Genomic DNA, 25132 nt, shown 5'->3' with positions numbered 1-25132 from the left:
TGTTTTGGCATAAACCTTAATCGCCTGTTTGCATCACTAAGAGTGTACAAAACAATCCTTGAGTAGTGCATTACTGTATGGGAATTGCCAGGTCACAACCTGAAAGAGTGGATGAGTACCAGGTGACAAACTCAGGGAAGCAATGCACCTGAGCAACATAAAGGGCTAGACTCTGGGTCCACCCCTTCTTGCCCTCATTTAAGAGTTAGCAGCCAGAAAAGCTGTGTCTCTCCCTTCAAAAACTGCTCTTTTTAAGACATCACCAGCATTCAGAAAGGGTGAGCTGCCTTCTTCCGTGTTGCTTTCTAAACTCAATCTTAATGTCATTGACTTCCATTACTCCACAGTTACATATAGCAGAGTCCAGTAAGAAAAGCTTTTTTTACTGGTGGAATAGGGGGCAACGGAAGTCCTGCTCTGGATTAGGCTGCTGTAAGGTTTTGCAGAAGTAGAGATGGTCTGGAGCTACTTTTCCCCTCTTTGTAGACAGCTAGCCTTCAAGTAAAACCTGAACCTTATCAATTCATAATAAGCAGACCTGCAATGACCTTGAACTAACTAATCAACAATATCAATGGAGCATTAGAGTAGCTTTAGAATTTTATCTACTTCACAAAATGAAGAACTGAAACAGAAGAAATATTTGTGATATATTAAGTTTCATAGGGGCAACTAATCTTTACTTGCAAAGATCAGTGAAAATGTTTCTCTAAAACCAAAAAGCAATGTATACATATATGAGAGGACAGAACTCTCTGGACATGCTGGTAATTAAATACTAACAAATTAATATAAGTATCAGTCTGTAATTTTCCAGTCAGACCCCTGGAATTAGTCACAGCACTAGACATGAATAAAATATGATGACACAAAGTTATTTGATTGTAAGTTAACAGTAAATCTCAGTCACAGGAGGCTTTTAAACTTCTAATAATTACTCTCTTGTTATAAATGCCAATGGCATTAATACCTAGAATGTTGCCGTTTCAGAAATTCTAATTACCCAAGGGGTGCTGTCATAATTCAGAGCAGCTGATGTTTCTTATTCTATTATTGGCTTTTCCGGACTAGAATCTAATGCGTAATTTCTCTTCTCTCTTGATGACTGTATCTCCAAGGCCAAATTCTTTAGCAATCTAACTGTTTGTAGCTGCATTGGCTTTAATGAAGGTGCATCAATGCATTCCACTGCCCTTTTTATCTGGAAGTCAAAGCTTTGGTGGTAAAGAATGGAGATCCTCTAGAGAATATTTCTCCACCTGGAGCACAACATTCATTTTGAATTATGTTTCTCTAGCACTCTATTAATATCTTGTTATTTATATAATGTATAAGGTTTTGTAACTATTCATAGCTTTAAAAAAGGAGTAGTGTGTAGCAGGTGAGTATGCACTTTGTATAAAAGAAGGTACAGTTCCATGGTGTCACAGTCTTGTGCTGCCTTCTGAGGGAGCAATTCCTGTGACCGTATTTTTTTCACAGTAGTGGAAAAGAAGTTCTTTTTTATTTCTATTTATTTATTTATTTATTTATTCAGATAAAAATATCTTTAAATACTGTGAATTGAAGTAGATTATTGTTGTTTTCATTTATTCCTGATCATTTATTCTTGTATTCAGAAAACCATCTGATCCTTCACAAATTTTGAAGAATTAAAGATAATTGTAATAGTATTAGCATCCCAGCATGCCTGAGTTGAGTTTGAGAAGGGTCTAGAAGACAAGAACAAGTTTCCACATAGAATGTGGAAGCGGAAGCAGAGCAGGAATCAAAAGTGATGCAGATGGAGTGGAGCTCTTAACTCTGGTGGAATCAATACAGAAACATATGTTGGTTTCAGTAGATGAATGCATCTCCAGATGTAATTCACATAACTTTTACATCTGTTTCCTGTATGGATCAAAGCAGACAAAATGGACTAAATAACAAAAATAGAGAAGAAATGAGTAAGTGATTGATATCAGTGATCCTGCACTGTTGTCTGCTAGAGTTGTGGTTATTTGTTCAGGATTTCTAGAAGTTTGGTTGGTCTCTGTCGGAATTCAGTATATTTATACTCAAGGTGGTACTTTGTCCATGTGTATCAATGAACTTATGAGGTGTAAGTAAGCAGGCTTTCTCATTTTCTTGAAAGAACCTGTAGAGAACACACACAAAACAAATTCTTGTGTGGACTTTGAGTTGTACCTGCAGTGAACATTCAAATGTAATTTCATTAATGCCCTTTTCTATGGTTTTTTCAGGGTAATTTATTCCCTTGACAGACCATCTTGCAATATAAAAGAAGTAAGAGCTTGGGCTGAGCAATACTGCTACAGGAGTTAAGGATGAAAAATTAGTTTTAATTAAATTATTGAAATGGGATAGTCACCACCATGGTCATTACTATGTATGTGTTATAGTCTACAAAACTTCTTCTAACGTTTCAGTTTATTTTGCATCCTGTAGCACTTTTTAAAAAATAAAATAAAATATTGCTAAAATACCTTTAAAGCATTATAATTATTTATATGCTAGTAGAAATCCAGCTAATTTGATTATATCAACTTAGTTGAAATACTGCCATTCTGGGACTAGTGTTTGGATGTGGTAGTCTGTGACTTATTTCTGTGTGATTTACTCGCACTCTATTAATAGAGGGTTTTTTTCTGTTTGACTTTTTGCTTAATTTCTTGCTTCCCTTTTGTAAGTAAGCACAATCTACAAAAATACAGTCCTTAAGAAATTAAACTTGCCCCCAGAAATCAACAGGAACAGATTTCCTTTGCTTAGGGTTTTCTCTTTCTTTAGTAAGAGAATTCCAAAGCAGTCATACTGGAGATGCGATCCATGTATGCTGTTCATCAAATTATTACTAGTTTTCATGTTTGTTAGGAGGCTGTTTGGTTGGTTTTTTTCCCACTTTCTTTGAGATCTTTCTGAGATAGATATTCCTTGGAATTCAAGAAGTTGTGTACGGCATTGTAAATTAGACAATGAGATGCTGTTCACACCTTTTCCTTCCTTCCTTCCTTCCTTCCTTCCTTCCTTCCTTCCTTCCTTCCTTCCTTCCTTCCTTCCTTCCTTCCTTCCTTCCTTCCTTCCTTCCTTCCTTCCTTCCTTCCTTCCTTCCTTCCTTCCTTCCTTCCTTCCTTCCTTCCTTCCTTCCTTCCTTCCTTCCTTCCTTCCTTCCTTCCTTCCTTCCTTCCTTCCTTCCTTCCTTCCTTCCTTCCTTCCTTCCTTCCTTCCTTCCTTCCTTCCTTCCTTCCTTCCTTCCTTCCTTCCTTCCTTCCTTCCTTCCTTCCATTCTTTCTCTGTTTCTTTCTTTCTTTCTTTCTCTCTTTCTCTCTTTCTTTCTCTCTTTTTTAACATAAGGATATTGTATTTTTGCTGTTCAGATCTTAAGTTTTTACTATTCAACATTTGCATTTCTTGATGGCAAGAGATAAATTCAGAAGTAACTTCAGTCCTTCTAAAGGATTGTCAAATGCAGGTGTCTGGAGATGTTTACCTTGTTTTCTGTCTTGCAAACTAAGTACAGCTTCTACATAATGGTCTGCCTGCTGTGCAAAAATTTACTTGATTATGGTTTATGAATAGCTGAATGCCCTTGTGTCTGCATGAATAGTTGTGGTGGTTTGTTTTCTTCTTAATATCAAATAGGCAAAATCTATTTTGGTCCTAAACAGGACAGCAGAATTCAGTCAAGGGCAGTGAAGGCATTTCTAATATCTAGATGTGCAAGTCAGAGAACCTTTATAGTTACCCATCTGTAGTGATGCCATCAACTCAGATTTTTTAATTTCTTATCAGTGTGGGCTTCTCTGACCCCAAATTGGATGGAGTGATCAAATTCAAAGCTGTGTGGAGTTTCAGTATGTCTCTGCACTGCCAGTTGCCTGTAGTGATGCTGTGCGGCTGTGTCTCTAGTACACAATTAAGACTGAAAACTAAATCCATGTATACGTAGATGTCTTCTCATGCATAACACTGCATGAGATAACATAAGTTATCTAGAAGTATCAAAGCAGCATTTGGTGATGCTTTTCACATTATATGCTTGGTAACTGCACTGCACTGAGATGGATTTCCTGAGCAGGGGTGATTTCCAGACAACTTCTCCACAGCTGCTGTCACCTGAGCTAGCAGTCCTTTGATGCCCACAAAAATGCATCCTGTCCCCAGCTGACAAGAAATTAAAGCCTACCCATCACCTCTCATTGACGCAATTCTCTGCAGCGCTTTAAGAAACAAAATTTTTGTTCAGTCTCTGGCTCTAAGAAGGGATGATTACTGAAAGAGCAGTAGTGGGGAATCCTCCAAGGGTCAGTGGGCAGTAAGAGGCAGGAAACAGTATCCCCTCCTGCTTAGCATTTTCACAACTCAAAATTTCCTTGTTTTATCCAAACTACAGTTTCCCCAAGACATGCTTAGCTCTGAATTGATCCACATCTTTGTTATTTAGCATACAGACGTCAGCTGGCTACAAGTGAGGCATATGTTAAATTGAAACATTACCCTCTTTCTGTTCCTCTTCCTCCAGTACAGGGTGAAAGGGAAATCAATTCACCTTTTAAAAGCAATATTCTTGAAACAGCACCACTACAATTATCTGTGGACTGTTTTCACATGCCTAGTTAGAGTCTTTGAGCAAAACATGACAAAGCATTCCTGTCCATGGATAAATGAGCTGCAAAAATCTGTATAGGAGGTACTAAGAAATTCTGTTCTATTGCCAAGATGTACAATTAGACTAGTAGGAATATAATAATTTGGGTTTTTTGTTGTTTGTTTTATTGTTGTTGTTTTTTGTTTTTTTTTCCTCCTTTTTCTGAATCTTTCTGATTCCTTCTTCCTTTCTGGCACAAATCTAGCAAACATATGTAGTTCTCTAAGGTCAGTGGGATGCTTGTTAAAATTAAGTGACTTGCATGCATGCTTTTTGAATTAGCTGAGTGGCTTTATAGACTGCTCAGACTTTCAGCTGCTACTGGAGTTAGACTGACATCTTCATATCAATGCTTTTTAAGTGGTTTTAAAAATAAAGTGCAAAATAAATACTCTACTTATTGCAATTATTGTTTATAGTGAAGGTTAATGATCTCTGAAGTGTATTAGAACTTGTAGATACTCAACAGCTCAGAAAAAGGCTTTGTTGTTCAAGCAGTTTTTAGAAAAACTGAAAAAATAATTGTGTATATATATTGGGCAGCACTTTTTGTAGTATTCTTGACTTACTGGAATTAGTAAATATATAAAGGGGTGTTGAATTCACTTATCTTTTAAACCTGTGTCATGCTGTCATTTACAGCACTCGCAGTCTCTCTGGAAGTAGCTTATTGTTCTTCAAATTCAAAATTGGCAGTGAAATGTGAATACCGTCTCGCTTATATGCTCTTGTATCATTGCAGTAGTCTCATTTTACTTTTATTTACTGGAGCAGGCCATATTAAAAATTGAATGATAGATTGCAGACAAATCAGTGATGTTAAAGAATGAATGGGTCATTAGACTTCTCTGTATTCATTCATCCCTTAAAGTTACCTGATTTGTATAATATCTATTTACAGGACCATTAAGTAATTTGCCTAGACTTGAAGTTCATAACAGAGCATTGTATCTTTCCCTCTTGGATAAAGAATACATTTTGTGGCATCATATCAAACCCAATCGACTAGAACTTCTGTGAGAAAATTCTTACCTGTGGGAAAAAATGAGTAGGCACAGCACCTCCCTGATTTCCCTTGGCATGGCTCATATGACCTTATCCTGAAGTTGCTGGATATCCTTAAATTTTGGTAATTAATCTCATGGGGAAAAACAAAACAAAACAAAACAAAACAAAAAAACTTGGAAGTTTGATTATGAGTGTAAACTAAGTACAGAGAAAATATCTCAGAGAAAAAGGGACCCATGCTCCTATGATAATCTTCTGAAAATAGTTGTAGAGGACAAATGAGTATTCTGTTTTGTGTGAACATCTGAGGATGGTTGAGGTTTGGAGGTAGGTTATGTAGCAGATTAGATTCATTTGATTAGGGCCAGGATACAATGCATTGTCTGAAAGAGATTGTTAATGCTGCCGGCTCTGACCACAGTTGACAGATGTTCTCAGGAAAGCACTGCTGAGTCATTAATTTGTGCAGGTAATAATAAATATACGTATACTTATTTTATCTGTCTATGTAAATGCGCACTTAGTGTATATATAAAATATAAAGCATATATATATTTATATACAAAAAGTGTTTTAAGGGACCTAATACATGGATAAATGCTTACAGGCAATTTGAAATTCAATTTATCATATTAGCTGAGCTCTCCTAGAATGGAATCTTTTTCTACTGTCACTGCTTCGCTTCCTCTTATAGGAGAGGGAGGATTTTAAATTTTATCATCTAAACTTAAGTTTTCTTAAGGGACTCAAGTAATATACTCATACTCAGTAATATACTTGGCAGAATATAAGCAAGGCTTGTGGTTAAAGCATTGCCCTGCTAAAGCCAAGATCATTAGGAAACTGCACCACAAAATATGGAAGACTTAAAAACATGTGTATATATGGTGACCTGATATCACAGGCAAAAAAATATATATTTATAAAAGTGTCACCAGGATGTTTGCATTCAAGAGCAGAAAAAAATGTTACATCTTGTATAAATAAAGTTAAAATAGGGCAAAAGCAGTCCCCTGGTAGTTCAATACACTTCTGCCGCTCACTGCTTCTCATATTTTGTATTCTGGACCATCAGGAGGGTTTCAGCAGCACAAGTACTCTCATCTTGGCAATCTGTTAGTGGCAGAAAGTTCTATTCATTAAGCTATATAGGAGCACATTCAAAAGATGCAGTGAATCCTTCTGGTCCTTCTGGTTGTCCTCTGCACACATTCAAAAACAAAAATTAGGTTTCTCTAATGTAGAAATCAGTCCTGTATAAATGGTAGCAGTGTTTTCAACTGCTCAGAATTGTTAAAATAACTAAAAATTAAAAAATTCAATCTTTATTTTTTTATAAATTCCCTATCCTTTCTTAATATTGAAGATTCAGTTATGTATTCAGATTTCCTGACAGAAGTACCAATCAACCATGTGATGTGTTGATCAATAAAATTAGACATCATAAGGAGTACTCAACTTATAAGGTTTCTAGGGTGCATGTGAAATTTGAACTCATTAATCGGCCAGTTAAAAAAAAAAGCTGGTCCTCTTCTGTTCCCTGGAGGATCCACGAGCATCCTCCAGTCTCTAGGGGACTATCTTGTACAATTGGTGACAATCTGAACTGGTGTTCCTGTTGCTACATAGACAGATCCCAGAAGCTAAGCTTTAAGAAAAGCATCAAATAGTAACACTTACAGCACAGAATTGGAAGAGTATTGCAGTAGGGCTTATGATTTTTGTATTTTCTGTTCTTCAGCTCACTCTCTTATAACAAAACGAAATACTTATCGTAATCTCACATCTCTGAGGATGAAGGTTTTAACAAAAACACTGAATGGAACCAGACTTGCCATAAAACAACAGGAGCTGGCAGTATCATGAGCAATTGCATTGCTTCAAGCAAGCAAAGCAGAGAACAGAACAGCAGTTACCTAAACTGGCCTATTAATCTTTAAAAGTGTACCTGGAAACCGGTAGGAACATTCTCGTTAGTCTCAGAAAAGGGAGTTATTTTTCTTGTTGGGAATCTTAACATTCAAGAGAGCTTTCAAAAGTCTTTTTATGGTGCATTTTAATGTCTTTTGACTCTCACGTGTACACTTAAATTTAGGACTCGCTTTGTCATAGGCTTATTTCCTGCAAGGAATTCAACTTTTCTTCTAGTAGGGTAGTTGCTGTATTCCTCAGCTCAGGATGGAGAGGGAGAATGCAGAGCCAACCAGAAATAAAGGACAATATTAAAATGAACTGTACTGTTATTGCAACATTTCATTCTAAATCAAGCCTTTATTCCCATGCTTTCTATTTTTTCACAACCACTGTGTACAAAATATAAAATTATTTGGGTAATAACAAAATTGAATCCTGTTTTGGTTTGAGGCTAAATTGCTTCTGTCCCACATATTGAATTATGTGGGCTCTTGGCACGGATTATATCTGTTATTTGCATATATTTCCTAGACCATTAGAAATACCACCTCATGAAAGGATTGGTTTTGCATGATTTCTCACATCAGGTCATCCACGATGTGGATGATGGAGAACTATGTAAAACCAAGCAGCTTTAGCATTTAAAAAAAAAAAAGAAGAAGAAGAAAGAAAGAAAGAAAGAAAGAAAGAAAGAAAGAAAGAAAGAAAGAAAGAAAGAAAGAAAGAAAGAAAGAAAGAAAGAAAGAAAGAAAGAAAGAAAGAAAGAAAGAAAGAAAGAAAGAAAGAAAGAAAGAAAGAAAGAGAGAAAGAAAGAGAGAAAGAAAGAAAGAGAGAAAGAAAGAGAGAAAGAAAGAGAGAAAGAAAGAGAGAAAGAGAGAAAGAGAGAAAGAGAGAAAGAGAGAAAGAGAGAAAGAGAGAAAGAGAGAAAGAAAGAGAGAAAGAAAGAAAGAGAGAGAGAAAGAAAGAGAGAGAGAAAGAAAGAGAGAGAGTAAGAAAGAGAGAAAGAAAGAAAGAAAGAAAGAAAGAAAGAAAGAAAGAAAGAAAGAAAGAAAGAAAGAAAGAAAGAAAGAAAGAAAGAAAGAAAGAAAGAAAGAAAGAAAGAAAGAAAGAAAGAAAGAAAGAAAGAAAGAGAGAGAGAGAGAGACAGGCATTTCTATTTTTAAGGCAGAAGTCCAGCCTGCATTAACACTTAAGTCTTCTCAATAAATATGTACTTTCCTGATGAAGCAGTGTAGAATGCTTAGAGACTGGAATGGTGCTGAGGTTGAATCCTTCTGCTTCAAGTATCAAAAAATGCTATATTGTAAAACAGTGTGGAAAGAATTTTATAGCAGTTTGTCTCTAAGGGAAGGTATGTTGATGACGGATTTAATTTTTTTTTATATTTAAAACTATGCAGAATTCTGTAGGGATCTGAGCACTTTTGTTTGAAAGCAACAGAAAAGGTAAATGTAAAAATAAGTCAAAATGGTTTTGCTGAGACTGAAAATTATATTATAAAGTGTTGGTTTTTTTTTTAATGTTCATCATTTTATGAGCCTTTTAGCTCAAAAATTTATGATCCATAATGTATCCTGTTAACACATATTTTGCATTTTTTCAAGCCTTCTTTCACATGTTCATGTTATTGTTACATTCAAAATCCCAATCAATAAAGCATGGGAGCTTGTGATAGAAAGTTCCATCTTTAGCAAGGGACTTTTTCAGTGTTACCTACCCAGGTCTTCAAAGCCAACCTGTTCAGCACTGCAAGGGAAGGTGGAGCATAACTGATCAGACATAGAGCAGGCCATGGCTAGAAAAAGTGGTTTCAGGAAGTGGAGGAAAAAGAAAGTTAGGAAATCAATGTTATGCTGCCAGAATTTCATAAGAATTTTTAACTTTTATTAAACATATGATTGAGAATAATCCACTTGAGCAGCAGCTTTTCCACCATCCAAAGCTTCCAAATACTGAATACACTGATAATAAAACAGTCTTAGAAATATGTTGATATTTAAACCTTTATAATCAAGCATAGATTCTTTGAATTTAATATGCTTCTGAAGAGGAGAATAAAGATATAGGCTACTCTTTGAAAGCCTGGAATACTCAACTCACTTTACAGTTTAAAAATCTCTAAAAAATGAGATGAGTGTTATTACTATTATTATTATTTTAGGCTTTTATTTATTGATTGGCAGCTTAACATTTATCAGCTCAAAAAGCTTATGACTGCCATTTTGTGAAGTGATGTGTTAGAGGTCAAGCTCATGCACTGAGTGGGTCTGTTTGCGTTTCTTGAAATGGTCTTTGCTGGGTCTTCATTATCTCCTTTTACTTGGTTTGAAGAGTCAGGACATAATGCACACAGTGAAAAGTAATTATGAAACACTCTTCTTAAGGCCTTTTCCTATAATTTCTGAATAATGATAATAACAGCAGCTGCAAGTGCTGTCATGACATCTCCTTTTAATCAGATAAAATAATTTTTGCTATAGTAGTGCTGTTTCCTTTCCTTACTGAAGCACCAGCAGCTTTGAAACATGAAAGAGTCTGCAGATGTGCCTCCTGTTCACTGTCTTCATAGTAAATGAGCTCAGATAATGGTCAGAAAACTCAGGGAGAGATCTCTAAGTATGATCATAAATTTAAGCAATTTAAAAAAAAAAAAAAATCCTCTCAGCAACCAGATGTAGCAGTATTTTAGAAACAGAAGATTTTATCTAAAATTGTCAAATGCAACTATATGCCAGAGTACTGTGTTTTAAAGGTATTGGCAAGGTGTAGCAGAGCTGTTTCCCTATTTAGGTCGTCTGCTGTTTTTCTTTGCTGTTGACTGTGAACTAAGCACAAGCATGAGCACAGGCTATAGCTAATAAAACTTATAAACCAAAACAAAACACAAAGAAACAATAGAGGGGAAAAAAAAACAAAAAAAAACAAAAAAAAAACAAAAAAACAAAAAAACAAAAACACCAAACCTTGAGGACAAAGAAAGCCATGATAACACCAGATGTACAGACTTTGCTATTTATTCCCACAGTTACAATAAAGAAATGTTAACTTGCAGTGTTTGAGACAGACTAACCCACACTGAAAATTATCCACTTCTGCACTCAACAAAGAGTTACCAAAATAGATGAGTATGTGCTTGCTTCTTGATAAATGGCATTTTCTGCAATTGATGATTTCTAAAAGCACTTGTTAGCACTGTGCAATCTCTGGCATTGTTGTACAGAGAAAACCTCTGCTATTTCCTATGACTGTATTTGTAATTACATTTTCATTACACTGAATTATCTGTCAACTTCAGATTTTGTAGATCATTTTTCTAGTGCAGCTGAAAGTGTCCTATGCTGGTATCAAAGAGCAACACACAATGTCAAAAGACAAATGCTTCATCAACTGTGAATGACTGATCCTACAAATCTTCATTTTAAGGGTAAAGAGCTTATGGAGAGTAAAAGATCAGCTGATTTGTTAATGCTATCAGCTACAGAGATTGGCAAGATATAATTCACCTGTTACTTTTCAGATGTGGCCAGAATAAAGGCAATTAACAGAGGCAGAACCTAGAATTTACACCAAATAGACATTTTTGTCAATGTAAAACTGTCACATAAACTTACAGAATAGATTTTCAGAGTGAGATACAAGTGAATCAGCATTGGTGTACACGCAGTGTTCACAAACTGGCACAAATGAGAATAAGGAAATCTGTGGGCCAATGACAAACAATGTTGTATGCATTATTATAACTACCTTGAAGTTTACTGATGTGGAGAAACCTAAATCTGAATTGTCTAAGTATTAATATGACTTATTTCATGTTAATTGCTAGTGTGGAAGTTGGTTTGGCATTAAAATGGGTTCTTGTTAACTTCAAGCAAGGGAATTGCCAGGCTGTATCTTTCCTTCACAGGATACAATGGTACCATCTCCAAGTTTCCTGTATTGAGATGGTTTCATTTGCTCCCAGGCCAAGTCTTCAGTCGATAAACACTCCTGAGTCCTCTCTTTTGAAGACAAACTCCAAAGCGATGCTCTGAAATATAAAATTCTCAACAGAGCGATGTTGATTACCTCATTGGTTTGAGTTGGTTGGTTTGAGATGCTCCTTACTGGTCTCAGACACCTTGACTGCAGAGAGATTATTATTTGAACATTAGGTATCAGGAACAATCTACTTGGCCCAATTTAAAATAATACCTGATTTTTCTGAAGTAATCAATTTAAGAAAATATGAATATGAGGGAAGTTTATTTTAGGTCACTTCTAGAAGCATGGAGTAAGATTTTCTCTACTTCCTGTTCCAAGAATTAATTCTTGATTTGCATGTCGATTAAATGACAATGAAGCTGTTTTTTAAGCTGTGGAGTCCATGGAGTCGTAGGATATGCACTGTGTTTTGTACTGTTTTTTCTATGATGGTTCTATTGGACAGGAGCTCAAATGATAAACATTTGCAATTTCCTTTCTCCCTCTCAATAATCTACTTTCATGTTAAAATTATGTGGGTGAAGGGGAAGGTAAATTATGTTGTTTTCCTTTCAAAAATTAAAACCACTTTTTATTTCCATTTCTTCATCTTAAATAATATTGAATTAGAGGATTTCATGCTTTTTCCCTCCCTGTCTCCTAGGAAACTGATCTCATGACCTTTAACATCTCAATGCATCGTTCTTGGTGGCGGGAACATGGGCCTGGCTGCATACGAAGGGTGGTGCGTCCTTCTACTCCTGGCATCCTAGATGATTACTCCTACGTCTCTGTGACAGGCTGCATAATTGATTTCCAGTACCTAGAGGTCATTCACAGCGCTATCCAAATTCTCCTCTCTGTAAGTCCTAATTTCCTCTTGTAGTCAGATTCCAGCAATCTTTTTGCATTCCAAGCTCAGCTCTTGTGTGCCTCTTTCTTGACGGGGTAATGTAGTGGTTGATGAATAGCAACACAGATTTGGAATTGTATTGTATTCTGAATTAGAGAATGATAGTCACATTATTAAAATGTACATCATTATTCTCTTTGTTTATATCTTCTACAGCTCTGTGTAGGTGAAAAATTAGGATAGTTCTTTTTTTGGCCTTCGCTGATAGAGGTGAAAACCATCTTATGTTCTCATATCTCATTCATTCATATGTGTGGAAAAGAAGATCAGACTTGTCCAAAGTTAGTTTTCCTAAACCTTTCCAAAGTTCACAATTGCTGGTGGTATTTATTCAGTCCTGAATGTTAACATATTTTACATGATATACAAGTTAGGTTCTCCCAAAGTGAGGTATAAATGTGACTCTTGAAAAAGGTCACAGAAATATTAGGAATGTAAATACTCCTTTATATTTAACCATGTTACCTGTTCTTTCCTGAGACTCTGGGTTATCAGAATCCACTTTTTGTAGTGGCAATGCCAGTCAAAACTACAAGTAATACAAGTCATTAGAGAAAGTCTGATGTCTATCACACAGCTGCTGAACTATGCCAGGAGCCACTAGGTACCTGACGGCTGTGGGCAGTGCAGGGAAGCACTGAGTTACTTTAAGAACAGAAGACCAGTCTTAGCCACAGCCTTTCCTCAAATTCCTGGTTTTGCTTGAGCTCAACAGCTTGGTTTGTGCAAATGTTGTGTGATCTCCTAGAAGTAGTATCTCTTTCATCCTCTACATAGTTACGAGTGGTACAAAGGAAATGGTCTGTTAGAAATGACCGCACATAGGTCTGATACACCTCAGATATCTGTGTCTATTCTAAGAATACAAATGCTTGTAATCTGTGCTTCTAACCAGTTCTTGTTGGATAGCATGAGAAAGGTTACGGTCTTCAGACCATACCTGCTGGTAAGACAAGCTCCAAGATATGATTAACAAGAAAGGCGGGATATTCCTAGTCTAATCAGTACTTCAAGCTGTTGGTACTAACTGACTGAAAACACTACCACTTACCAAAGTAAGAGAGATTGTTAGGGCAGGTCTCATTTATTAGTTTGAATTAATTCTCAGATTTTATTTTTCAAGGTAATGACATGTTTTGAATGGAATAAGTCATTCATTCATTTAAATGAAATGGTGAGACAACTCACATGCCTGAGTGTTGTGATAGATGGTTACAGGTTCTTCAGTAGAGACAGACAGAGAAGTAGAGTTGTTTAGCTAGCCCTACATGGTAAAGAATGCTTTGGCTACATGGATTTGGGTAATGGTGATAAAAGCATTGATTCAAGGTAAGGTCAAGAAGGTGGATATTATTATGGGAATCTGCTACAGAACACCTAATCAGGATGAACTGACAAATGAAATATTCTATAAGGGTCACTAGCCCTTTATCCCATTGGGACCTCCTTTGTCCCATTGGGACTTTCAACTTTCCGGATGTTCACTGGAAATACACTACAGCAGGGAGAAAACTGTGTTGGAGATTCCTGAAGTGTGTGGAAGATAAGTTCCTGAGACAGATGGTTAGACAGTCTGTTAGGGAAGAAGCCACAACTGTCCTACTGTCCGCAGACAGAAGCTCTGGTGATGTGGTGGCTGGAGGTTCTCTTGGCAGAGCAATTATGGAATGATAGGGTTGATTTATTTTTTTTAATTATAACTGAAGAAAGGATGGCAATTAGCAGAACTGTTACCTTGGATTTCCAGAGGGAAGGCTTCAGCCTATTCAGAGAACAGGATCCTTTGGAGGTGATTCTGAAAGGCAGCAGAGTCCAGGCAGGCTAGATGTTCAAGAATGAAATCTTAGGGGCACCATGCACAAAAAGTTGAGCCATAATGAAATGCTAGTATGGAAAAATACAAAAATTGTTTAATAATTTGCACAGCATTACATAAATATAAGACTTCTATTTCTGATGTGGTGAATGACTGCCTGGAACACTCATAAACAAATTCTGTACACAGTACATAGCAAGTTCAAAGTGTGACTGGGACTTATAGGACTTGACTGGGAATTATATAGTTGTCGGGTTCAGATATTGCTTTTGACTGGTATACACAATGTTAAAATATGCAAAGTAGGGTTTTCCTCCAGTCTTATTATCTTGCTTATCCCATCTGTGAGGCACTGTGATTAGCACAGGAATCTGTACTTCAATTTCCACTCTGAGTTGTAATTTAGCCTTGTTTAATTTACTGTCACACAGAACAGAAGTCACCACCTAGATTATCAGGCTTGCTCCATTTTCTTCTAATTTTCTGTTGACCCAAGAAGGTTCCCATTCATTTCAGATGCATAACTGTTTTCCTAATTGGGATACTAATTTGAGTTGTTAGTTAAAATGTCCTTTTATAGTACCGAAGAGTTGCTAGAAGGCTGACTACATAGCCCTTCTTATTTTTCTTCTCGTTGTATCTAGACCCAAAAGTAGAACACGCCTTTTTGAACCTTACAACCCACTTATCTTCATAACATTTTTATGTAGCAGAAATATCATAATAAACCATTTTATAATGTAACAAAAATTTTATTGCCGTAACAGATCATTTTATCATGCTAACTCTTGTCCAAATGACTGGGAAGGTAAGCAATTCCATTTGACAGGGAGTCAGAGCCTCACTAAGGAATCCCTCCAGGAGCAAATATTGGATACTTGTCCAGGTATTTAATTCACTGCAGCTCTCAATTTCTGAAATGTGTCTTTTTATTGAAATCTTAATTTTCTTTTTAAACTGGTATAAAACATTTTTAAACGCACAGAGATCTCCAGCTGTAACTATATTAGACCCAGCTTTGAAGAAAAGATTACATAGTCATTTATTTAATTCTATCACTCTAAGGCTCCTGTATTTGCTCTATTGTTATTTCCAAAGAAAATATATATTTTACTAGTGAAACTGTAGCTTTATATCTTACTCCTTATTTTACATTACTATTTAAATGAACTGAGTTTTGAAGGTTTAAGCATTTCTTTAGATTGGAGAAAAATCAAGGGAAATATGGGAGAGTGAGATGCAGCTAAAAATAAATATATTTAAATTGTGTTTAAAATTTACATTTATTTTATGCATAATACATCATCTTGTTATTAATATCTGCACAGTACCTTTAAATTTAAAAAGCAGGTTTCTTTACTGAAAACTGAAGTTTTTGAAAGCAAATATATATTCTGGTCAAAAACATGGCAGATTAGTAGTTTTGAGAGGGGCCTTTACAGAGTTTTATAGTAGAACCTGAAACTTATATCGCAGTAAGTTTGTCCACAGCTTCACTGTAAAGCAGAAACACCCAAGCCAAGGTTCATGGGGGGTAGTTCTGGAATTGTCAGGAGTGCAATTTCATCAGTACTGAAAAAGCAAAACAATTTTAGCAGAGTGAAAAGCTGACACTAGAGTGCTTCAGGGGACACAAGTTATAACCTTCTTGTGTCACAAGGTGAGCTTAACTTTCCACTGAGGTCCAATGACAGTACTCTTCACTGTATGGTAGCGCCATTTCTAGAATCTAGAACACTGAAGGAAACAAAAGATATAAAAGAAAAGACAAACAAACAACAAAACCCACCAAGATATAAAAGAAAAGACAAACAAACAACAAAACCCACCAAAAGACTCAAGGGATTCAAGCTGTTTGGCATGTTACTGCTGACCAAACACAGGATATTTTGAAGAAAAGCACTGCTTTACTTAGCAGAGGACTGTCTGGGGCTCTCGTCAGTATTGATTAGTATAGCCCCTAGGTGACAACAAGACCTATAAACAAGTAGCAGTCTCAAAAATAAATAAATAAATAAATAAAAATAAAAATCAGAAAACAGTCCTAGAGGTTTACCTCATTTTCACTGCACTACAAAGTCAGTCAAAGATGTGATTTAGTGAGATAAAGAGAAATAAAGCTTATCCATAGTGGTGCTGAAAGGAGTGAACACACTGGCCTAAGGTAAAGTCAAACAGTATTCAACCGGGGATCATTTAATTGCTAGCAGTACAACCACAATACAACCAGAAAAACTGCTTCCTTTCTGCAGAATTACTGTATGTAATGAAGTTGTAATATCACGACTATTAGAACAGCCAAACCCTCTCAAAAGTAACAAAATTAGGAGTTGGATTCTATGACCACTGGATAAGTGATCGATTCTTCAGAAAGGCAGACAGACTGCACCTACACACATCACGGAAGAATGACAAGCAGACTGGGAATTAGACTGGGAATGACAAGCCAGCTGGCTTAGGGCAACTCATGTCTATTCTGTTGGTCTCAGTCTCCAAAATACATTAGTGCCTTCAAGCCACTCAGCAAGAATAATACTGGGATTGTTTTTCTAACCAAAACTGTGCTGGGAACAGTTTGGGAGAATGCTGTCTGGAACATGCTGAACTCAAGCCATGTGGCAGCTTGGGTGACTGTGTGCCAGTGCCAGGAACACTCTCAGGCATACAAGAATTTCCTTCTATTGATGCAGCCATGGTGGGCAAATCTCCAACTGCAATTCAGACTGGACCTAGGAAGGATCTGGCAACTAGTTAAAGGGTCTGATTAGCTAAGGAGTATATCTTTGGTTTATACCAATATTTTACCTTTTTTAATCTCAGGTACAGAAGATAGTGGTCAACCTTTTTGACATGATTAAGTAGGATGATGTGACATCTAGCAATTGCAGAGGTGTTTTATGATAGCACACAATGTCAGACAGACAATACTGGGCAGATCTCATTAACTGAAATCCTTACTAATATCCATATTGGTGGATGGCTAAAACCAGTGGTTTTCAGTTCAGAAGCATTCTATTCTGTTAAATTCTTCCACCATTGTCATGTGGCACTGTGTAAGCACCACCAGCCCTGTGTTAAGCTACATATGTCTGTCTTGTGTCAGTAGTTCTACTGGCCTCTCTCCAAATGGAAAACTGAGCATGAAGGTGGAGATTTGTGTGGATAAGGATTGTGTTTAGGTGCTGTTTATGAATGTTTTGCCTTTCAACAGCATTTCATCTGATGTATATTTTCTTGATGTACAGCTAGAAAAAAAGCAACAAACCTAAAAGTCCTTTGAGCTTTGGGTATGAAGCCAAAGACTGAGAGCAATGTTTTAAAATTTATTCTAGGAACTGATTTCATTTATACTTGGCAGTGAAGATGGTATCAAAAGCAGTGGGGCTGTTTTAGTCTAAAACTCCTTACTCTTGAGCTCATTGGGTCGAAAACTATTGAGGAGCTTGAAGTAGGTCTTCATTCAGCAATGGTTTACTTGGGCTGATGCATGCTCTCAGTCTGGTACAGGAACACATCTAGTGTGTGTACAGCAATGAGACTGTGCAGAGACAGCTTGCACTCCTCTATAGCGATTGGAGGTGGAGGACTTCATGTCTGAATATATATAATGAGTATTCTGCATGCAAGAGATAACAAAACCATGCTTAACTGGACAGTGTCTCCCAGGATTTGGATTAAACAATAAGTATATGTCCTGGAAATTGCACTCCCCAGTGCACTTTTCAATTCTTGAACTTATAAATATTGTGCTTTTTCTAGGCGATGGACTTATAAAGTAGTTTTCCATACAATGTCTGAATGTTTGATAATGTGCTGGCAGAAAAACTGCAACCTCTGTATATTATGCCAAAAAACAAAGTATCTGAATAGGGTCATTTCAAATATAATGAATTTTTATTTCTGTTATGATTGTTCATAATAATGCTATCATCCCTTCCATAAATTTAGTTTGTTCCTCTTATTTTCGAGGGATTAATTCCTCTTATTTTTGTCATAATTATCTGTTGTACTAGATGTGTATGCCCATAACATGCAATGTCACTTTTATAGAGAAATGTAAAACAATGAGATTTGGTTACATTTTTTTCTGTATATCTGTCACCAGCCACTGTCTCATAGCATCCTCATGGGACTGACTCACTAGGAATTATTTCTATCTTCCCATCTCCAAAGAATATGCCAAAATATTATGTAATACTGCAATGAAATAAGACATTTGTTAAATTTAAATGTTTTTTTCACCAGAGAAAAATGCAGTTTAATTAATAACCTTATTTAGCACAATAGACATTCAAATGGAGCTTAGGATTCTTGTGTAAATAATTAATCAAGAGAAACATTGTGAGTATTGAGCTATAGAGAGGGTAAGTGCAAAAACATTGCCGGAGTTACTTAATGATGTTCAGATCACTGACCAAGCTTTTACTACTGAGCCATAAGTCTCAATCCGTTTTAAATTAATTTGGATGGCTCTTCCTGTATCTCCAGTGTTAAGAACTGCTTTCTCCATGTCATTGTAAAAGCTCCAGGAGTTGCTCTGAAAGAGACTGTAAAGGAGCTTTTGCTCCTCCCTTCTGACAGTCTGGGCTACAGCTTGCTTCTTATTCATTTAGATGTAACAAAAGGGCTAATTATATCAATATGTGATGGGGTGCCTCCAAGGTACTGCAGCAGTCCGCTTTTTCCCATTAGTTATGGCCGTGTTATTTTTATAATTGGACAGAAAAGGATGCTTGGGAACACATCATGTACATTGTTCTCCAAAGAAAAGCCCTAGAGGGGCTGACACCAGTGCTCAGCCAGGTTCCTTACTCTCTTTCCATTTCCCCAAGTGACATGTGATTGATTAAGAAAGCCAGTCAACATCAGCATGTGATAGAAAAACATGAGGCAATTTACTGTTAAGGGCTACAGGAACGATGCATGAGTAGTCCTAAAGGTATTACATCTCTCCTTGAATGTTTGCTTGTAACTTTCAAATTGCAAATAGTTTGCAAACAAAGAATTGCACAACGGGCATAGAAAATTATCTTTGTGCTGTCTGCAGAGCTCAACATTTTTTCCAAAAGGGGGTTTCATGGTTTTTTATTGCTATTCCAGGGGTGACAGTAGGTATGAAAGAAATGCCTAATAATAATAGCCAGGAAGACCTAACTTCTCCAAGACTCATTAGTGAGTTTAAAGTGATATTCAGATTATTGAAAGTCAGAAGAACTTACTCAGCCCGGGCACACTTAGAGGAACTTTCAGTTTCTGAAACAGAGTGCAGAGAAGACAGCTTATACCAATCTGTGGCTTTGTAGTAGCTGTCTCATACATTTATTGCAATCTTTGCCTTGTGCAAATTCTCCAGTGTTTATAGGATTAGATCAGGGCTGCATAGAGCCCATTCCTCCTTTGCCAATACCAAGTCATCAGTGTTGAAAGATAAACATTCAAGAGAAACAAAGTTAGTGAGTGACTGCATCTGCACCTGTGTTCTAAAAATTACTTTGTTCTTTATTGTTAGTTTTAGTTAGACCGCATTGTGCTTGACAATGAATAGGTTGGGAAAATACACAAGTATATGTGTGCCTAATTATCAGTCTGAATAAACAGAGTAACTGCCTGAGACAATAACAAGAGAAGTCTATGGCTTTTTCCTATCTGAGCTTTCCTTCCATAGGTGATCCTGCTTTTTCAAGCAGCTTTTGTAAAAGGACCTGAAATCACTGATAACGGATACATGTCCATTTATTCATTAACTGTTATAATGTGGATTTGTGAAAGGATTAGACAACACCTGAAGCGGAGCTGGTTAAACATGAGGGGATAGAGGACAGCAGTTTAAGCACTAGCAATATGGTATTGTCTTCACCTTGTCAGCTAATCAATATGAGAGCTAAATTGTTCTAGACATATGGCAGAAATGGATATAGATCTGTTCTCTGTTGACATGAAAATTACTAGGATATTTTTCCAGCATTTTATATGGGATAAATAAATAAATAAATTGTGAAAATATTATGAAATTTTTCGATTTACAAGAAAAAATATTTTAAGTAAAAATGAAAGCCCACTGTTAAGTTTTAGAATTTCATGAATGTTTTGATAAAAGAGATAAATGGAAGATTTGGAAAATAACAAGTTCTGTTACCTTCAACTTTTGCTTGAAATTACGTCTGTATGACACAAGCAGTATAATTAACTATACATCTGCATTCTAGTCATGATAATTCTGTCAGATATTTTCATTCAGATCTGTCTCCAGGGTTTTTCAAGATAACCTGAACTGACACTGAACTGGGAGTTGCAGTGGCCCAGCAAACAATAAGCCTGGTGGCTGCTGGTTCCAATGCAATGCAGTATCCCAGCAGACAGACCTTTGTGCAGTGTAAGTGGTAGAGACATCAGTCAAGATGCTGAAATCATGTTACACTGGGGATTTGGAAATTGTAAGAGAAAGAACTGTTTGTGCTGGAAAAAAAGGTTAGCAATTTTGTTGGTTTTTGGGGAATGAAGAAATCCAACATTCTTCAGTTAGGTAATTTTCAAGCAATATTTTCTTTGGACTTGAGGAAAGCTCTATTGACTATATGTTCTGTTAGCTGTTTGATGGGATACTGAGATACCAGAGATCCTGGAAGTTCCTGCTTAAGCAGCAGTACAGCACTCCAAAGACATTCCTCTTCATACCTCTCCAGATACCATCAAACTTTTAGGAATCTCTGTGGCAATCTGGGCAATCTTGGAAGATGGAATCATATTGGTACATTTCTGCTGAGCTGCAGTGCAATGCAAACAGCGCTGCTGTGTCCCCAGCTGCATGCTGTATCACATCCACTCCATTTGCAAAGCTAAGTCCCTCGAAGAAATGAACTCCTTCTCTAGGTGAAGTGCTCACATGGCTGTATAGGTTTTGCTTTTTCTAATTGATTTTTAAATGCAAACATACTTTTTAATAATGAGAAGATATTTTACCAAGGTGGATCGTTTTCTTAGCCTGAGTGTGCATGTTTGCTGTATAGAAGGCAGGCACACCAGCAGCAAGCCTCACACTACTACTATGCTTACAATGTTTATAACCATGTGACTGGTCTTCCTTATATTGGGGAAAATATTCACTGATTAAAAATCATATATGTGTGAGCTGTTCATCTATGGGACATTTTTCTTTTAGTCATGTACTGAATTTGCAGCCTAGCTCTGACATTAAAATTTGCCACCTGAACGTGACCCAACTGCAGAAATATTTCTATTTTTCCCTCTTGACTACAGTCCCAGATGATTTGCAACACTCTCTAAGTGCTGCACTAACACTGTCCTAAGGAAATGTGGGATCACTGAGCTGGGATTTCACTAAACAAGCAGTGAAACAACTCAGACTCCTTGACGTTTGAGGGCATGATTTGGCTTTCACTGAGGAAAAAGGTCAATGTACATATGTGCTCCTCTCAGAACTACTCACAGAAAGACAAGATGTTCCTAAAAAATGTGTTTTGATTTAGGAAGATTCTGTAATATATCTGTATACTTGTTCTGTGTTCATGCTCTAGTACTGCAGAAACTCTTGTAAAACTTAGTGGTGCTTCCAGACTTGTTCTTTTGCTCCTTCAGTGCCCTTTAGAGAACATAGCACTGCAACACAATTCAGAAAAGGAAGGCAGTAAAGGAGTGAGGGGGTTGTAACCCGCAAGACTCATTCACGTTGGTTGCAGATTGTAGTATCTAGATAACAATGGCAATACAGCATGAGTATAGTTAAGACAAAGGTTTATGAGTGCCTAAGAAGTGATGCCTTACTATATCACAGTAGCAGTGAAGGTAGAGATGCGTGACGAATTTCTCTTTTTTTTTTTTTTCTTTTTAAACTTCTATTTGTCGGTTTTTTTGTGTTTTTTGTTTTGTTTTATTTGGTGGTGGTGGTGGTTTTTTAGGTGGTTGTCAGGCTTGTCAAAGAGAAAAAACAATTTTATTGTGCTTTTATGAAGAAAAGAAATGAGTTTCGGGTCATGGAATGAAAATGGACAAACAGAAGTAAGAAGAATGGTATTTTAGCTTATGGCTAGGAATAAGTTTGTGTAAGGATTTTTGTGTTCTCTGAAGGTTCATAATAGACAGAGACAGAGTGAAACTGATGCTTGAATAATTTCTTTGCTGTGGTTTGATTATGTTTTGAACAGGTAAGATTGCTAGTGGTCTTGAAAGGGAGACTGATGCGAATTACTTTCAGCTTGTAAGTTTTTTTCACATGTCAGTAACAATTCTGAGAGAACAAAATCACCTTAATATAGAAGCCTGAAAAGTAAATTCATTTCTTCTTGCCCTTGGAGGACAGGCAAAAAGCTTCAACTGAAACAATTGCCCACATGAAAAAAAAAACAACAAAAAAACCCAGAAATTATGAGTGTTTCTTCACAATTCTGATGTTAGCCTGAATCAAAATGATAATTTAATAAATGTGTTGTGAAAGACTGTCTTAGTTTCAGCGGGGAAGGAATTCTTTTCTTCAGAATGTCTGATATGATGCTATGCTTTGGTTCCATAAGAAAAACAACATTGAAACTACACTGATGTTTATGGTTGCTCCTAAACAGCGTTGTATAGAGCCAAGGCCAGTCACAGCAAAGGGCTTAAAGAGGGCCCAAGAGAATAGAGTTAGGACAGCTAACTTAGACCGGCCAAAGGGATATTCCATACCATATGCCATCAAGCAGAAGGAGTTATCCCTTGTTGTAAAGGTGAGGACTTTATATTTTGGGATCCCCTCTGGAGCATGAACAGAGATTGGTTCAAAGAGAAAGGCCTGAGCTGTTACATGAAGAGGCATCAGACCTACTCTGCTTACTGTCTGCTGTTACCTGGGTACTCATCACAAATAAATGAAAGCATTTTACAGTTGCAGTTGTTTCTCTCCTTTGAGTAAGCCACCACACTGGCCCATGGAGACCATAGCTGGATAACAAGGAAACTAGAGACAATCTGCTTGCACTCAAGCCTGTTTTTCAGGCTCAGGGGCCAGAAAAGGCAAAAATGTTCTTTGGTTTGGAATCTGACCTTGCTTTTATTGACTATGACTGTCATGGACATCAGAAACAATTTGATTCATATTGCTTCTCCTGTTTCATTACCAACACCTGCTGCACAGATTAACGGCTCCATGATGTACAGAAGTAGAATTTTTGAGTGCGGTAGTGACTGGTGACTTCCGTCCATTGAGAAACTGACACACTCTATCACGTAAAATAAGTAAAACATGAAGTAAAGAAAAATATCCTCAAATGAGTTAAGAACTTTGTAACTTACTCTGCTGCAGACAAGCTGGTCATCTGAGGGAGGTTATACTGACATTTTTCAGAGAATAAATGTCTTTGAATCTGCTTTGACTTGAGGAAAATTAAAAATGCAAACAAAGCAAGAGGGATGTGGGATTATCTGTGCAGCTTTGAAGTGGCAGTTGGAGTGAATCCATTCTTATGTTCCAACATATTCAAAACAATAAAGATAAAAGTGATGCTTTACATGGAACATCATCTGTGCCTATAGCATATGTAAAGACTTTGCCTTGAATAAGTTTTGCACATTTTCATGGTGAATTAAACCCTTTTTTGAGGCAGAATTCCTTTCATTTGAGGAAACAGAGGCTCTTGAGAATGAAAATACATCTGCACAGTATAGACTTACTTTCCCACTCCTTTCATCTCTTAGTTTTCTGTTTCCAATTTGTTGCTGAAATCAGCGTTTCAGTCTATGGCTTAGATTATGATTTTCTGATATGCAGAAAAAAGAACTTTCAATGGAAAATAAACTGAATACTGGTGAACAACCAGAATATATATGCAAAAAGAAGGCTGAATCTGAATGTTTGTTCTTTTCAGAAATAGTAGACCTTGTCAGTCACCCCAGTCATGAATACACTAAGTCAAAATTCACATCCTATGTCTGGTTCACAGACATAAAAAAGTAAAGAAAAGTAAAGTAAAGAAAAAGTAAAATAAAAAGTAAAAGGAAAAGTAAAAGGAAAAGTAAAAGGAAAGAAAAGGAAGGAAAATGAAAAGGAAAAGGAAAAGGAAAAGGAAAAGGAAAAGGAAAAGGAAAAGGAAAAGGAAAAGGAAAAGGAAAAGGAAAAGGAAAAGGAAAAGAAAGGAAAGAGAAGGAAAGAGAAAAGAAAAGAGAAAAGAAAAGAGAAGAAAAGAGAAAAGAGAAAAGAAGAAAAGAAGAAAAGAAGAAAAGAGAAAAGGAAAGGAAAGGAAAGGAAAGGAAAGGAAAGGAAAGGAAAGGAAAGGAAAGGAAAGGAAAGGAAAGGAAAGGAAAGGAAAGGAAAGGAAAGGAAAGGAAAGGAAAGGAAAGGAAAGGAAAGGAAAGGAAAGGAAAGGAAAGGAAAGGAAAGGAAAGGAAAGGAAAGGAAAGGAAAGGAAAGGAAAGGAAAGAAAAGAAAAGAAAAGAAAAGAAAAGAAAAGAAAAGAAAAGAAAAGAAAAGAAAAGAAAAGAAAAGAAAAGAAAAGAAAAGAAAAGAAAAGAAAAGAAAAGAAAAGAAAAGAAAAGAAAAGAAAAGAAAAGAAAAAAAGAAAAGAAGAATTGTTTTCTAATTACACTCAGTCAGATACACTGTATAAACAGAGAACCTGAGCTGGTTTATATGAGAATTCATTTGGTTATTCAGTACACAATGGATTGAATAATCCTATAAATATTTATGAGTAAACTGCAGAAGGTTTGTTCTTTCTTCCCACATGTGGGGATTTTAAAATGGTCACCATGTTAGTTCAAAGTAAAACTTACTGTTTTGATTACTACTTGATTCATTTGAAAATACAGCTCTACATAACACGTGTACTCTCAAGATTGTTACTCTCAGACAGTATTTTGGGGTATAATTAGAGAGGAATTTCCC

The 25132-nt window shown here is 36.4% G+C and overlaps 1 protein-coding gene across 6 annotated transcripts in view; it reads left to right on the top strand.

Moving 5' to 3' along the window:
• NKAIN3 (sodium/potassium transporting ATPase interacting 3) overlaps positions 1-25132 on the top strand; it is a 315711-nt gene that overhangs the window by 225427 nt on the left and 65152 nt on the right. For 3 of the 6 annotated variants that reach the window (XM_032442740.2, XM_015855766.3, XM_032442741.2), the window contains exon 4: positions 12195-12392. The exons of the other annotated variants lie outside the window; for them this stretch is intronic. In XM_032442740.2, the coding sequence (XP_032298631.1) occupies positions 12195-12392 (198 nt within the window). The remainder of the gene's footprint in view (positions 1-12194; positions 12393-25132) is intronic. 6 annotated transcript variants of the gene reach the window in all.

The sequence above is a fragment of the Coturnix japonica genome, chromosome 2, assembly GCF_054131305.1.
Source record: "Coturnix japonica strain WE chromosome 2, WE-NBRP24, whole genome shotgun sequence".
NCBI lineage: Eukaryota > Metazoa > Chordata > Aves > Galliformes > Phasianidae > Coturnix > Coturnix japonica.
This window is presented reverse-complemented; position numbering and strand designations above follow the sequence as displayed.